At 36.9% G+C, this 16,485-nt stretch overlaps 1 protein-coding gene and 1 long non-coding RNA gene across 2 annotated transcripts in view; one reads left to right on the top strand and one right to left on the bottom strand.

The window, feature by feature from the left end:
• Positions 1–16,485, top strand: part of LOC129442755 (uncharacterized) — a 119,498-nt gene that overhangs the window by 30,543 nt on the left and 72,470 nt on the right. The window lies entirely within an intron of this gene.
• Positions 6,576–10,039, bottom strand: LOC129442756 (macrophage mannose receptor 1-like). The gene is made up of 5 exons (XM_073854702.1): positions 9,929–10,039; positions 9,490–9,852; positions 9,079–9,402; positions 8,897–8,988; positions 6,576–6,754 (listed from the first exon to the last, which is right to left on the bottom strand). The coding sequence occupies exons 1-5, from the start codon at positions 9,999–10,001 to the stop codon at positions 6,689–6,691; spliced, it is 918 nt and encodes a 305-aa protein (XP_073710803.1). The 5' UTR covers positions 10,002–10,039; the 3' UTR covers positions 6,576–6,688.

Below are 16,485 nucleotides of genomic sequence, written 5' to 3'. Positions count from 1 at the left end.
TATACATCCTCCCTATTGGTCAGATAATTTGCATCCACAGTCTAAGTTTCCACTAGGGATGCGCAATAATTTGCATGCGATACTCATTGCGCATCTCGTCAGTGAACCCGGTTCCTTGAGTAGTAGTAAATCACCATCACCTGCTTTCAGATGGAGCCGCATTTACTGCACAAAGCCGTAGTTCACTGACAAGCTGAGCATAGATTATCACAGGGCCTATTATAAGAAGAACTGTAGGAATCTGTGGCCAGATCTTCATAATATGCAAGGATGAGAACCAGGAACGCCATACCAGTGTTTTTTCCAGACTCGCAGTTTGGAAATGCACGCACGTGCGCATTATATGTGTATATGAAGAGTTTGGTTCCAAAATGCGATAAACGCCATTTTTGAAAAAAAATTAGTTACTGCCAAAAAATCAGTGCTAACACATTGACCCCAGGGGATCTTATGAAAAACTAAAGTTAACGAAAATCTGTGTGTGGCAAATTTACAGTTGGCCACACACAGTAAAATGAATGGGTCTCTATGGGCATCTGCTGGTCAAAATGATTTATTTCCTAAACTGTTACCATAAAACTGTTTTTTTTCTAAACACCAAATGGCTAAATTCAACACATAACATCTAGATCAATATCTAAAAACAGTTTAAATTTAGATCATAATTTATGTGAATTTCTCATAAAAAATGTATATTTTTCAGGCAAGCTAATGGTGTAGTTGAGGATTTGAGTGGTAAACAGATACAAAAGTACTTCATATCTCCCAAAAAACAGCTTTAATGTATAGATGGGAAGTAAACAAAAAAAGATATATTATTTGTATCATTTAAAATGTATATATTTTTTGTAATCACTCTTTTAATCTCTGGGGTAATTTTTACCCCCAGGGAACTGTAACGTATACAGGAAAATAGGGGCTTATGAGGGTTAAAGATAATTTTGCACATTGTTTATTCTAACCCAGTGTTGCAAGATCTTTCTAGAAAAAAAACCCCAAGTAAAATCTTGTTTGAGTCGGCGCTGATATCCCTGTGGTTAGTGTGCTGATATAGCGCCAGTGCGCTCACGGCGACCCGAGTTGGATTCCCGTCTCTGTGGTCCTTTGCCGATCCTGCTCCCCTATCTTTACATAACACTTTCCTGTCAACTCTCTACTACAACACTATCCAAATAAAGGCATAAAATGCCCTAAAAAAATAATATATATATATATAAATCTTGTTTGAAATGAACAAAGTTACTATGGACCCTATTTTAACGATCTGAAACGCAAGTGCGAAGGGCAAAGCGCAAGTGACTTTGTAGGCGGATCTTGGGCGCTGTTGCTATTTTCCCGGCGGGAGAAATAACTCTTGCGGCAGGCGCAAATCAATAAGGGGTTGGTCTGAAGTAGGTTAATTATTCATAGGTGTGGTTTGGGCGTAACGGCAAATAAACCAATCAGAACATCATCCAACATTCCGTTTAAACACAAGTGCGCAACTTCCATGGTGGGTTGCTATTATTATGACGGATTTACCAGGCACACGCCAGGAGCGGTTCACAGCCGAGGAGACCCACGTTCTTGTAAGAGCAGTCAAAGACAGAGAAGTTGTTTTGTATGGGGATGGGAGAATATCGCCCAAATCAGCGTCGGTTAAACAGGCGTGGGAGGAAATAGCCACAATTGTCTCATCAGCTGGCATCCCCAGGTTGTTGCGCCGCAAGCGCTACAATGATGTCAGGAGACGGGGGAATCCCAAGCTTGCCACCATAAATCGGGCACGCCGTGTAACGGGAGGTGGATCTGCCTCTACACATGACCTGACGCCAGCAGAGGACATCGCTGCTTCCACCCTCACCGCTGAAAGTGTTGAAGGGTTTGTGGGCTTTGAAATCGGCACCCAAGAAACGCAAGCAGTCCAACTCCAAAGTACACTTACAAATCAAGTTCACATACATTAAGGTTTCTTATGAAAACATATTAATCTTTATTTGCATGATAATTTTTTAACGCAGCCACACAATAAATAAAAACTATCACCACAATGCTCACCACTATGATTTCCCTTATCTCATGTGTTAAAATTTTTTATTGTAACAATTTATGATTTGCAAAAAATAACTGTTGCATCTGTGTAGATAAGATGTGTGTGTGCGCGTTGTGCACGATATACATTATGGTCAAGCATGCGCCCTTAAAATAGCATAATGAACAACACGCAATGCGCCACTGACTTTAGACAATTTTTTTCTGGTCAGTGGCGCAATTGTTTTTTGAAACGGCAAAATAGCATCAGGGATGGTTTGCGCCGGAACACGCCTCCTTTTTTGCGCTGAACCGCCCAGGGAGCGCAAGTTCATTCCCTAGTTTGCCGACGAAATACGAATGATACATGCGTTACTGACAAAGTCAATTGCGCTGGGTGCAAGATAGGGCCCTAAATATGATTATTGTGTAAAGATTCTTTAAAATTCTAATTTTGTTTTTCAGTAAAACATATAACAGCCTTATGATATAAGAGTTTAAATTGGGAATTCCGAGTTATTATGTGTTTATTGATACAGCAAAACACATTCATTTAAAAAATGAATTCAAAACAACTGAACACAAAAATATCAAAATGCAAAAACAGACAAACAATACTAAAAACACAATAGGCAATGTTTATGTGGTGTTAAATCTGTTTTGTGTGCAAAAAATTATTTTTAAAAAGTTACATTGTTTTACAAAGCACCTATCTGTGAAAAGATAACATCTTGTTTGTATTTTATTCAGGTGAAGACAGTTCTGTCATTTAACATTCATTAACATGATTACAAAATAAAAACAATTTGAATTTCTTACCTCATAATAAAAACATGAATGAAACTGTGGTTGGACGTAATGTAGTGTTTCTATGTTGGCAGTTCTTGGTTTAAAAGATGCCGTATTGACTAGAATCCGACGTTTTGCTGAGCAGTCAAATATCTGACTTCGCAAACTAACACACCCCAACACTCCAACATCATATTTGTTTGTTAGATGCTTTGGAAAGTTGTTAATTTTCCTAGAGAGCAAAACAGTTCGGTAGTTTTGGAGCATTTCACACTTTGTACTGCATTTAAATCCATTCAGCTTCATAGATTTTCTCACAAAGCCTAGAAAGGTCATACTTTATATTGGCCTGAGGTGCATAATATGCAAGCTAAACCTCCTGGGAACAAACACATTTACATGTCAAAAGCAGAATCAAAATTGCTATTTAGTTTAACTGATTGACCTATTTATACGCAGAACCTTTTTACATAAACACTTGAGAAAAAATATAGTTAGTTTTTTGACATTAATTCACAATTCTTTTGTAAGAAGAAACCGGTAGTTTCCCTATTTAAATAGTTCATTTTCATTCAATTTTTATTTTATTTGCATGGCACAGGTCACTGCAGGGCACTTGTTTTGTGTATTGAAATTGTTAGTCAAAAGAGCATTTCATTTGCTCTCAATAGTCCCTTTCACACATAAACTCTTTACTGGTGAATTGCAGTTAACAGATTATATGTGAACAAAACCTTTCTGATAAATCAATGCTGCCAATTTACCAGACCGGCATGAAAACGGATGACATCAACACGACAGCTTTGGGTCAATCATAACATTTTGATACAGGTGACGCATTTACCATACTGTCACGAATGTGACACCTGCTCCGCTTCCTGATCACCACCAGAGGGAGACATCGGCTGTTTCTCAATTCCAAGAACGCAAAGAACGGACTTGCGTCCTCGTGGAGATCGGTCTTGCCAGGCGACCTTGGAAGAACGAACTCGGAAGTTTTGCCGCAATGACTTCTGGGGCGTAAAGCGATTTCAGCAAGTCTGCACTCGATGCATCCTCGATATCAAGAACACATCCGGGTATTTTCATGCGTCCTCTGTCCTTGCGTTCTTGAGAATTGGAATGAACTTCGACCGTTAATGATGACGTAGAGCGAGGACACGAGGACGCAAGATCGCTGAAGAACGCATATTGAGAAACAGCCATCACCTGAGTACTAACTTTAACAAACTGCATTTCCCATCTACCCACATACCATGACTGATTACTTTGCCAGCTGATCATCATTACATTAACTATATATTCTGCTTCACCCCTCACTTCCTTGCGGAATCTTGATTTGCCATTTGATCATTACTGAGCGTTTACTTTGTTATGGTATATTCGTGTTTGATTTGTGTCTGTTCTTTCATTCTGATTGTCTGCTGCCTGCCCTGATCTCTGCCTGTCTCACGTTTATGATTACTGCACTCTGCTGTTGTGTTTGCTGGTGTATGACCCTGCCTGTTTGACTACGATTTACCAAATAAACTTGCAAATGGATCCTCTGCCTACAGGAGCTTCATTACACATACACATTAGGGGTGTAATGATTCAAATTACTCACGGTTCGGTGCGTATCACGGTTTTGGGGTCACGGTTTCGATACGTTTTGGTACACTTTGGTCACAACAGGCTTCTTTTCAAAAATAAAAACATAAGCAGTTTTTAACCTTTGTCAAAACATTTTCACTTAACCCTAATAAGTCCCTTGGGGTCAATCTTACCCCCAAGCCACTTTTCGTTAGTTAAAAACAAGGTTTCCTTCATCACAGTGGACTACAATTTTGAGACTTTTTCAGGTTATCTGTCAAGATTCATATAAAAAAACTGGGCTTGATTCGGTCGTTCTTAAGAGGTGTAAAAAATTCGCCAAAAAATGCCCTTTGGGGGTAAAAATGACCCCAATTAAAATGAATGGGAAATGCAAAAAAATCATTTTTTTCCCTTTTATTTGTCAAAAAAATCTATGCATCCAGAATAAATCTGAAAATTGTAACACAGAAAGGTAGCCCTGGTACTAGAGCACAAATGCAATATAGAAAAGACATGCTCAATCACACACACAAACACACAAAGGTATGACTGCCACAGAGAGTATTTTTACAGAATTTGGCAAAAAACAGCCACAGGTGCAAAACAAAGATGTAAAATGCTCACACAGGTGTGCGCGCCCAAACACACACACACACACACACACACACACACACACACACACACACACACACACAAAGACACAGTAAAACTTATAACACATACAGTAAAGAAACAGACACACACACACACACACACACACACACAGAAAGACAAAGTCACAAACACACACACACACACACACACACACACACACACACACACACACACACACACACACACAAATACGGAGACACACACACACACACAAATATGGACACACAGATGCAGTAAAATGAATGGGTCTCTGTGGGCATCTGCTGATTGAAATGATTTATTTCCTAAACTGTAATTATTTTGTTTTTTTCTAAACACCAAATGGCTAAATTCAACACATAACATCAAGATCAATATCTTAATCAAATTTAGATCATAATTTATGTGAATTTTTCATAAAAAATTGATATTTTTCAGGCAAGCTAATGGTGTAGTTGAGGAATTTAGTGATAAATAAGTACAAAAGTACTTCAGATCTCCCAAAACACAGCATTAATGTATAGATGGGAAGTAAACAAAAAAAGATATATTATTTGTATCATAAAAATGTATATATTTTTTGTAATCACTCTTTTAATCTCTGGGGTCATTTTTACCCCCAAGGTACTCTAACGTATACAGGAAAATAGGGGCTTAAGAGCATAAACAACATAAACACATGGCTTTTGTGTCCCAAACCTGTAGACTTCCGCAAAAGATCAATAACAGCTAGAGTAGGTTATTTCTAGAAACAGACAAAGTAAATAAACCGTGAAATTATCTTAGTTCAAATTATAGCCTAAGTGCAGGGGCGCCACTAGCAATTTTGGATCCTATGAAAGAATATGAAGTTTGGTTCCCCTACCACACCTATTTCACACCAAACATACAAGGCAACCTTGCTATCCAAAATCTTTGTCTGCAATTTTATAACACAGACCTATTACTTTTGCTGTTGCTTTTCACCACAATTATAAGTATATAGTAGGACTGCAATAGGTGCTCTGTTAAAATTTGTAAATGCATTATCTAACGTGAATTATCAATAAACAAGACATCAATAACATTAGTTAATGCATCATTGTCACAGAATGTGCACGTAAAGACGAGGATGATGACAAGTAACAATAAACATATAACTTTTTCCCCGCCCAAATTTTTCATGATTTTCACAAAATTTTTATGCCTCCCAGAAAATGATCTTCTTTTCTTTAAATATATAAACATCAAAATTTTGAGCAAAAAGCACATAATATAGAGTTATTAATGGAGCAAAAAAGAGTAAGTTTTAACAATATATATGCACAACAACAATATATGAATTAACAAGAAAGACAAAGATCTGGAAGAAAGCAATACATTTTATTACAGTATATACTACATAAAGTTTTCACATGTCAAATCTGATCTCAATTCTCAAAAGCATTTCTAGAATGGCCGAAACCCACAATGATCTTTTGTACTTTATTAAATAGAAGTTATTAACAACAATAATAATCATTAGTGAAATGAAAATGAAATGTATTGAACCTTTCAAAAAATTTATACATCAACATACTATTTTAAGATTAATTTGATAAAATACATAATTATTAAGGATTAGTCACCATTATGATACTTTTCAGATTTATTTTGAAAATCTGCATTACAGTTGCTCTCCAGATGAAATGGCTCTTAACCTTTAGTTTTTCCCCCAGTTTATGCGGATGTAATTTCCAAGTCCTACGCTTTTTAACTTTTTACTTATCTGAAAAACCAGCGAGACAAAAATCTTAAAGGATTATGGCACAATAACACGTTTTATTATGGGGCTTACACACCAAAAGCGGGACATTTCACAATACTTTTTTTAAGATTTCAAATAAATGTTTGGTGTCCCCAGAGTATGTATGTGAAGTTTTAGCTCAAATTACCATATAGATAATTTATTATAGCATGTTTAAATTGCCACTTTGTAGGTTTGAGCAAAAATGTCCCATTGTGGGTGTGTCCTTTTAAATGCAAATGAGTTGATCTCTGCACTAAATGGCAGTGCGGTTTTTGGATATTGCAGATTAAGTATTATTATAAAAAGATCCCCTTCTGACATCACAAGGGGAGCCACATATTTAATTACCTATTTTTTACATGCTTGCAGTGAATGATTTAAACAAAACAAAGTTACTGGGTTGAAATTTTTCACATTTTCTAGGTTGATAGAAGCACTAGGGACCTAATTATAGCACTTAAACATGCAAAAAGTCATATTTTTATGATTTGCCCGGCCCGCTTTAACTATTTGCGCAAGTAGGTTACATACAAAGTCAATGGAAAGATGCAAACTTGCGCGGGGTGATGCGAATGACACGAATTGGACGGTGCGGTTGTCGCGAACATGGGCCATTCGCATCAAGCGCGTCTTCCTTGCAAGTTTAAAATATAGGTTAAATACCATGAGTAATCTAGAGCGAGGAATGAAATGTTTTGCTTTGGTGTGAACGCAGCATAATAACAGCAAGAACAATAATTATAATAAGACTTTTGTCTTTTTCTAATTGTCAAATTTTGTAAAAAATTTTTTACAGCTAGTACACTCTTAGAAAGGATGTGTCAATTTTTAACACACATTTTTGTGTCAAGCTTTTAACACATTATGTGTAATTTTAACACATTTTGTGTTAAAATAAAACACAAGTTGTGTTTGAACAAGGTATAACTTTGAACCAAATGGTTCGTTTCGAACAGAAAAAGTATTTTAATGTTTCCGGCTTTCGATTCAACCCTAAAATTGACGTTTCTGAACCAGTTAGAACAAAAAATTAAGTTCCCGAACCGGTTAATAATGTTCCATGTCAGCTGTGGGACATACAAATAAGTAGGCTGATCATTAGGACATTAAACTTAAATTATTAGTCTACATAATTTTTCTTAAGTCTATATCTTGTCATCAAACATTAAAAAAGGCTACATTATGTAAGCGGCATAACTGCAATTCTGACATGCCTACATTTGTCAGCATTTTAACATGCGCACACACACAGACGAAGGACGAATTCCAAACGGCGCTTCGGGAAAAAGTTGCAGCATAAACAGTCGCTCCTCATAAAGTGAAAATTACGTAGTTTTTCAGTGCTTTATTCCCCAAATTTATTTTAAGGGAAATGTATTTTTAGGGATAATCACGTTTGATTGGAGGTGAACTGTACATATTCAACCGCATGTGCATCTGTGCGTACAGAAAATTGCTCACTTTAGTGCCTTTTTGTGGTTAAATTGTTTAAAATCACTTAAGTGTTAACATTTGCAATCCTTTGAAACACGTGCAAATGATCAACTTTCAACCTATTTAAATTTGCGTGTTAATCCATGAATCGTATGCAAGGCGAATTGTGGGTGGTGATCTGTACTGACACGGATCAACTGCGATACATTACACCACTAATTAGTATTAAAAAAACAAACATCTTGAGATACCTGGTAGCCTACAATATTTACCTCTTATGATTGAGCATTAGAGACTTGGGCTTGAGTAGGGTACTTGATCTGGTGGCAAGCTTCTCATTTCTCCAATGAGTCAACCATGACCGGAAGTAAACTTCACCAAGTCATGTTGCACAGAAATCTTGTCAAATAACGAAAAATAATAACGTTATTAACCGGTTACCATTATTTTAAATAAACGATTCTGTTCCGGAACATGTATTGTTTGAAAGTTTCTTGTTTCGTTTCTGTTCCTTGCAAAATATCAAAGATTTGCTTTTCGTTTTCGTTCCGTGAACCGGTTCAAAGCCTTGGTTGTCCCAGAATCAACACTAATGTGTTGTTTTTAACACATTCGTTCTAAGAGTGTGTACTTTGGAACTGTTTTAATGTACCAGAAATAAACAAAATATTCAAGAGACAGACATACCTCGTTCAGAATGACAGCCTGTAGTGAAGGATCATCCATATTGCATTTTCTATCACAGGACAAGTTTAATCTGATAACCTGTTTTTGATATACTATTTAAAAATAAATAAAAAATAAAGTTAAATATTTAAAGAAGGAACATTACCTTGAAGTATTTTATTCTGTTAACTGGGTAAACTCACCATCATAGCAGATAAAAGGACGCGATTGGTCACAGCTGTAAGTTGCCCATTTCCCAGAGTCAGTTGTTGACATGGCAACACAGTCACCAGATGTTGGTTGTCCTGCTGCCCAGTATCTAAAGTAGAACTTCCTTAGGTCAGACCACTGCCAAGAGTCAAAGAACAGTCCGATCCAGGCCCACGGTCCATTTCCAGAAACATTACTTAGCTGGTTCTGCTCCACAGAGCTGCGAGCAGCGCCCAGATCAGTGTGATACTGTCTGCAGTAACTCAGAGCATCATTCCAGTTTTTTGGAGTCGTTATCAGGACGTTTCCGACACTTTCTGTTAAGAGATGCCAACAAAATCAGGTCTCTGGACTTCTTTTTTTAATAAATTGTATATTTGAACAAATAACTACTGACTACTCACCATTGTAACACACAAAATTCCAAGCATAATAGCAGGGACAATCATTCCAAAGTCCTTTGGAAACATCAATACAAGGTCCATCACCATTAGGTTCTCCTGCCATCCAGTTACTGTACTGTGAAACAGTGTCATCTCCCGTAGACCAAACCCATCGACCCTGTGTTGCCCTGTTCAGTCCAATCCACACTGATCCTCTGTACCCAGGATCCACAGTATTTATTAGCTTGTTCACATCATTCATAGAGTCTACAGTAGCCAGATCAATGTGCTTCTGTTTGCAGTAACTCTGAGCTGCTGCCCATGTCATACTCTGATTTATGTAGTAGTACTTTCGCATGATATCAGACGTGCTGCTTAAAATTCCTGTCAAAATTAACATGTTTAAATATATGCATGTGCACATATACTTGTAAAAGCAAATTTAAATGATAACCCCAACCTGACGGCATAAGCAGCATAATCAAACTCATCTCCATCAATGATTTCACAGCTCCTCTTTGCTTTTTCATCATCACTGTATGATGCTGTATTCTAATACAGGAAGAGCAACAGGAAGATCAACAAACAATTATTTAGTTTCTTTAAGATATTTTTCAAAGTATGGAGTGGAGTGAATACATGTGGTACATCCCATGTTTGCTGTTTGCGCAACATACTCATATAAATAAGTGCATTACTTTTTTTATTAAAAAACAAAGAACAAACTTTTCCAATTTTCCAATTTGTTTGACCGAAAATCCAGCTTATGTCATGTTTTGTGATTAAATGTTTTCTAGATAAAATCATCCTACGTAATGTACAGTAAAGAACATTCTGCGAAAATATAACCTTGATACCTTTACTGGGTTAAAGATTGAACTTAAAGGGACAATAACCCCATCTAGTGGTGAAATTGTATTTTGCATTCAAACGAATAATTCTTTCTAGCGCCTCGCTTTTCCTAATGCGTGTTGCAACTACGGTAGCTGGTATGTACTCACTGATTTCCTTGTCCATTTCAGCTAGTTCACGTGTTCTGAATGAAAACGTGTGATGCTTTGGCAGGCTATAGTGCTTTTTGACACTCTCTGCTATTATAGTTTATCAATACGGCGGAACGACATGGAAGCCTCCTTGAATTTACCCGTTCAATGTAAGTAAAGAGAAGAAATTCTAAGCTAACAAAGAAAAGTCAGATCACTGGCAGAGATCATTTGACACCAAAAAGGATATATTTATGAATAAAGACATTGATTAAACACTTAAAATCCTACTTACAGTCCCTTTAAAGTGAAAATTTTGAAAAAAAATATGAAACTTTGATGCTCCTAATCTCAGAATTTGATTATAAGACTTTATGGGGCGGTTTCCCAGACAGGGATTACACTAGTCCTAGACTAAAATGTATGTAAGAGCTGTCCGAACTGAAAACAACTTGCACTGCCATTTCTTAAAATACATCAGTGCCCTTTGTTTTGCCTCAAAATGCACATAAGTAATGTTTTTAGTACGGTATGTTTCTTAAAACTAGTTATATTTCCCAATTAAACTCAGGTCTAGTCCTGGCTTAAGCTAATCCCTGTCCGGGAAACCGCTCCTATGTACATGAAACACTTTCAAATTTAATGTATATCATATGCCCCATGCATATTAATATATTTGATGTTTACAGAGTTCAGCGCTAAGGATTTTGAGTGGTCCTGTCAGTAATAAAATATGAAGAAATATTCAAATTATGAGCAATAGCACAAATACAACTAACACAAATTCCTTGATTATTACTCCGGTTGTATAATTTGCCTGTTGTATTAGTTTACTCCAGTGTTGCAAGATATAAACAAACCCATTCTCATGACGCACGTAAAAATAGCACATGAAAAGTTGTGTAATACATACGGCAAACTTCAATTTTGCGTGCATATGATACACCTGTTTTTCCCGTTCACTACGTACGATGCAAATTTTCGTGTCGTTTCATGTATTGGTTTCTCAATTGTTTTCAGTTTTGTCTCTTGAGGTTGGGATTAGAAAAACCTTTTGTTAAAGGGGGGTTTAATGGTATTTCACGCATTCTGACTTATTAACACAGTTATAGAGTTGTTTCCTCATGCTAAACGTAGGCAAAGTGTCAAAAATGCAGTTGGGCGTGTTTCAGAGTATTTCTGTGCCGAATGCACTTCGCCAGGGTTCGTACAAGTTTCGGCCAATTTTTTCCGATTACGGTTCTAACTGACGTTTCAGGGGTTTTCGATACGTATCACTTCTTTATATGGGCTTCCGCCGGAAAACTTCCCCCGGAAAACCCCGCCCTGCCGGCAGTCAGCGGGAGACGCTAGAGCTTGCTAACAGCTTATCACACCACTCAGCTTTGTTTAATTTCAAAAGTCAACAATGGCACAAGAAGAAGTGTGTTTTTGGATGTAAGGAGAAGACATCCAGCCTTATGGAAACAATGGATATAGTTTATTATCCGGATTAGCAGCGGAGTTTTGCGTGTGTGTTTGATGCGGTGGATTTTCAGAACCGGGTCATGACGAGTTACACGTGGTAAGTAAGACTTCTGTCTTATGTTGGAAATAGGCGCGTGTATATTATATAAATGACACGAACATGTAGTGAATCATAAGTTACAACAGTGTTGTATAGTGTTGCATGACTCGTACTCGCTCCTCCCGTGTTATAACTCCTCCTTCTTCATTTTTTCGTACGTTATCGGAAAGATTCAGTAAAGCTAATCTTTCTTTTATAAATCTGATTCAACTAAAGACTCTTCAGAGATATAAAGGATGTCATACTACTCTATAGGTACTCCAGATTAATATCAGAAATGCAGAAACAGCGTGTGTTACGTGAGCTTTAAATAGAATTACATTCAAACCCCAATTTAAACCCCAACTCCAAGTGACCATGGTTTAAAACATAGAGAAACATATTAAATGACATCCTAGCCCAAATCCCAAATCTTATCCAAAACCCAACAGATTTAGAATTTCTTACCTCAAAATGAGTTTTTGTCCTATAAATCCTTTATATTACCACAGATACTAAAAGCTTTTACTGTCACCTTTTGTATGATTTTTACGCCTGTAGTTAATTTTCTAATTTGGTGTTACAATCCTACAAATGAAATTGTGGTTGGTCATGTTACTGTATGTCTTCCTCTCGAAGTGTCTGGTTTTTGGTCGGAAATGATGAGATCAGACTTTTTGTTGTTAGCCAAACACACCCCGACTCCTAGCACATTTGTTTATTAAATGCTTTGGGAAGTTCTTAATGTTCCTCTAATTTACTTTACAGAAGATAAAAGAGACACATTCTGTCTCTTGTATTTCCTGTTAAAGTTGATAAAATGTATTTTAGAGGGCAGACCTTTTGCATCATTGTATTAAAAAGATAGGTCTCACTCAGAATGATTTGATTGTACATTTAATGATGACACCGATCACTGTATGGTCTTGTTTTGTGTATTGAAATTGTTAGTCAAAAGAGCACTGCTGTTGCTATGTGTTTTTACTTAGATACAAACTGGAAACCTAGAAAATAAGTGTGATATACTAACTCATAAGTCACTATTCTTAAATATGATTATTACACTTTAACTCCCTAAAAACTTTTAACTTAAAAACAATTACGTTTTTATAACATACAAATATATCAAAGAAATAGAATTTGAACGTTTGACCAATTATGGATTGCAGCATGCATAAATTAACTGCTATTAGTGTTGTTTTGCTGTTTGTTGTCTTTATTTATACTACTGCAGTTGTTTTTGTTATCATTATTGCCTGTTATTTTTGCGGTGAAGTTAAGAGCTCATCTTTCACTTAATGAGATTTGATTACTGTCACCATTATTGAGACTTGTGTGTTGAGTGTTGGGGTCTCTGTGTCACAAAAGAGGCCACAAAGCTCATCTATCTGAGAAGTGCTGTGTCCCTGATTGACCTGCTAATTTGTACGTTGTGATTGGCCTGAATACCTCTGACATCAGCTGGAAATGTGATGTTCTTGTTTGAAAGATTCGCTCACAATGCAATGCTAACAGGAGTTAACTTACAAGCTATGAGTCAAAGCGGGGGAATTATGATAATGTCGGTCTTGTCCACATCAACAGGCTCAGGAAGTAAACTGTTGCCTACAATCCGTGTGTTTATAGTCCAAGAAAAGAGATTTACATTGGAAACAATAACTCGCTTTATTGTTTACTTTGGGATTTGTACCTTTTGCATATCGTTAACATGTACTAATACACACTTACACACCAATTACAACTGGTTTGTAATGTTTTGAATGATTTACTTTGTTGCATTCAGTGTTTTGCACAAATTAAATTTGTAATTCTAGTAGGAGTGATAACTTCTTTTATTTTGAATATGTGTCTTTAGTGCAGATAATGTGGAAGTGGAAGTAATTGCATGAAGTGTTAGATTAAATCGAGATGTTTAAACAATCCCTTAACTTAAAGTAATGCTTTGTTGCTTTGTCATGCATTGTTTATTGTGTGAAGTAATGCATGTTTATTTTCTGGTTATCTTTGAGATGTTTAAACAAAATCTTAAAATCGGAAAATAGTTGCTATTTAACAAGGCAAAATCAATATTTTTAGAGCAGCGAGTTACCCCATGTTTTGTAAGTTAAATCAACTTGTCGGGGCTTACAGTGTGCCAAACCTGATGTTGTTTTTTCTTCTGTATAATCAAATTGATCATCATCTCCTTGAACACATTTTTGCATATGCTCTTATGTGGTCACAGGTCTCTGTAGAGCTCTATATCAACACCAAGCATCTAGCCTAGTTTGCCTATTAAAAATAGGCAGTGGTGCGATATTACTTAAGCAATATCGCACAAGCAAGCGCCGCAAAAAATCTAAGTTTGATATTGTTTTTATGCAACACTTTCACATACAGTGGAAGATATGCTAAAAGTAAACTTCAAGTGTCCCAAAATGATTGTATTTAATGTGAAGCTACTATCTCACGCAACAGATTAAGAATTTGTGTTTGCTAGTTCTAAACATTTACATATGTTCTGTCACTGTTTCTTTGAAATACTCTGACTCAGCATGTGTGGTTACCTGCATTTAACATCAATGTCTGCCGAGGAAATTCATACACACAGAAAATACTGAGTTGTTTACAATCCATGGTTATGCAAAATATGGACAGTAGCCTACCAACCATGAGTGTTTTGTCAAAAGAGAGAATATACTTAGAATGAGCAGAAGTGCATTAACCTAATGATTTAGCCAGCGGTCCTGGAGGGACTGCTTTTACCTGCGCACCTGCCAGATAAGCATGGGTATAAAATGTTTGTGGTTAGCTTAGCCACCATTCCTCAACCTGAAAACATGAAACACACAGCTCATTGTTCAACACTAAAGACGCAACTGGTATGTAATGTAGTGCTGGGAGAAACAAAGCTTTTCAAAACTTTGAATCAATTAAACCGATTGCTTCGTAAATTGATTCAGTTTTTCGAAGGGTTCAAAACACCATACATGCTGGCGACACCTGCTGGTCAAAATAGTGTAAAAGCAGAAAGATCTGTACAAACATTTGATACTTTTTACAAAATAATAGCAAGATTGTTCTAAAAATATGTTTTTAAGAAAAATAAATTATTTAATTAAGACATAATTAAAAGGGGTTTCTGTGTTTTTAGTTTTATTTATGGCAAACAAATCATTAAAACGAACTCCCTTTTTAACTATGCAAATTTTTGTCATTAAATCTGTCTATAAATAAAAAATAGACAAAATGGTAGTGTTATTAGTCAGAAGGATGAATGTTTTATGAACTTTTATAATAAAACTGACCCGAGTTCACCTACACTGGTATTTGTGACCAACTCCCCCTTGTGGTGAATCATCAGATTTTCGAAACGTTTCGAAACAGTTATGATGTAAGGAAGCCTCGTTTGCTAAAATCACGTGACTTTGGTCAGTTCGAAATAAGCTCCGAGCCAATTATTCGAAACAAAAGATTTGTAAATGTTTCGAAGCCTTATGTAGCGTGCTTCGAAATCGCCCATCACTAATGTAATGTTTTGAATGATTTACAATGTTGCATTCAGTGTTTTGCACAAATTAAATGTGTAATTCTAGTAGGAGTGATGACTCCTTTTATTTTGAATATGTGTCTTTAGTGCAAATAATGTGGCAGTGGAAGTAATTGCATGAAGTGTTAGGCCCTGTCCCAATTGCGCATGCTCGCTTAGTCTATGAGTCCGTAGGGTGTCCCATCTGTCATTTTTGTGCTTCGAAGTGTGCTCATCAGCCCCCCTTGATGCGGTCTTCAGCAAAGCCCGCACTGCAGCAGGCTTCACGCACTTTACCAACCCAGAAGTCCTTGCGAAAGAGTAATCAGACCAATCAGACAATGGAAGGGAGGAGTTCACACTGACCGGCAACTTCTGTTTGTCATGAATAAGGATGACAGAACCCAAGTGCAGACAGCAGTTTCACAAAATACACTTTTATAAAAAAAACAGGAAAACAAAAACCCACGAGGGGGGAAACAACATAAACAAGATACTTAACACTAGACAGACCAAACCCTAAACTTGAATATAAACTGGACAATAAACTTCACTTGACAAGAGAGCAAACTTCTCACATTAAAGATAAAAACGAACGAACACAGGACAACAAACACAAGGGCATCAAATAAAGGAACAAATCAAGAGGGGAACAGGTGACAATGATCAAACAATGACAGGATGATTAACGAGGAGACGAGGGGGTGGGGTCAGGAGACGAGACACGCAAGCACACAGCCCAAAGAAAAGGCCATGTGCTAGCACACAAAACATGGGTCTGTCATGATCCTGCCTCAAAACTAGAGTAGAACAAGGACAAGAGGGCAGAATCATGACAGAACCCCCCCCCCCCCCCCAAGGAGCGGCTACCAGACACTCCTCAGGGGACAACATTACAGACTGAAACACAGACACAAACCAACAACACATGGCAAATAAACACAAAGGCAGACAAAAATATACCACAACAGGATTGGGGT

The sequence above is a fragment of the Misgurnus anguillicaudatus genome, chromosome 2 (assembly GCF_027580225.2).
Source record: "Misgurnus anguillicaudatus chromosome 2, ASM2758022v2, whole genome shotgun sequence".
NCBI classification, from domain to species: Eukaryota; Metazoa; Chordata; class Actinopteri; order Cypriniformes; family Cobitidae; genus Misgurnus; species Misgurnus anguillicaudatus.
Note: the sequence above shows the minus strand (reverse complement) of the source record. Positions and strands in the feature narration are given on the sequence as shown.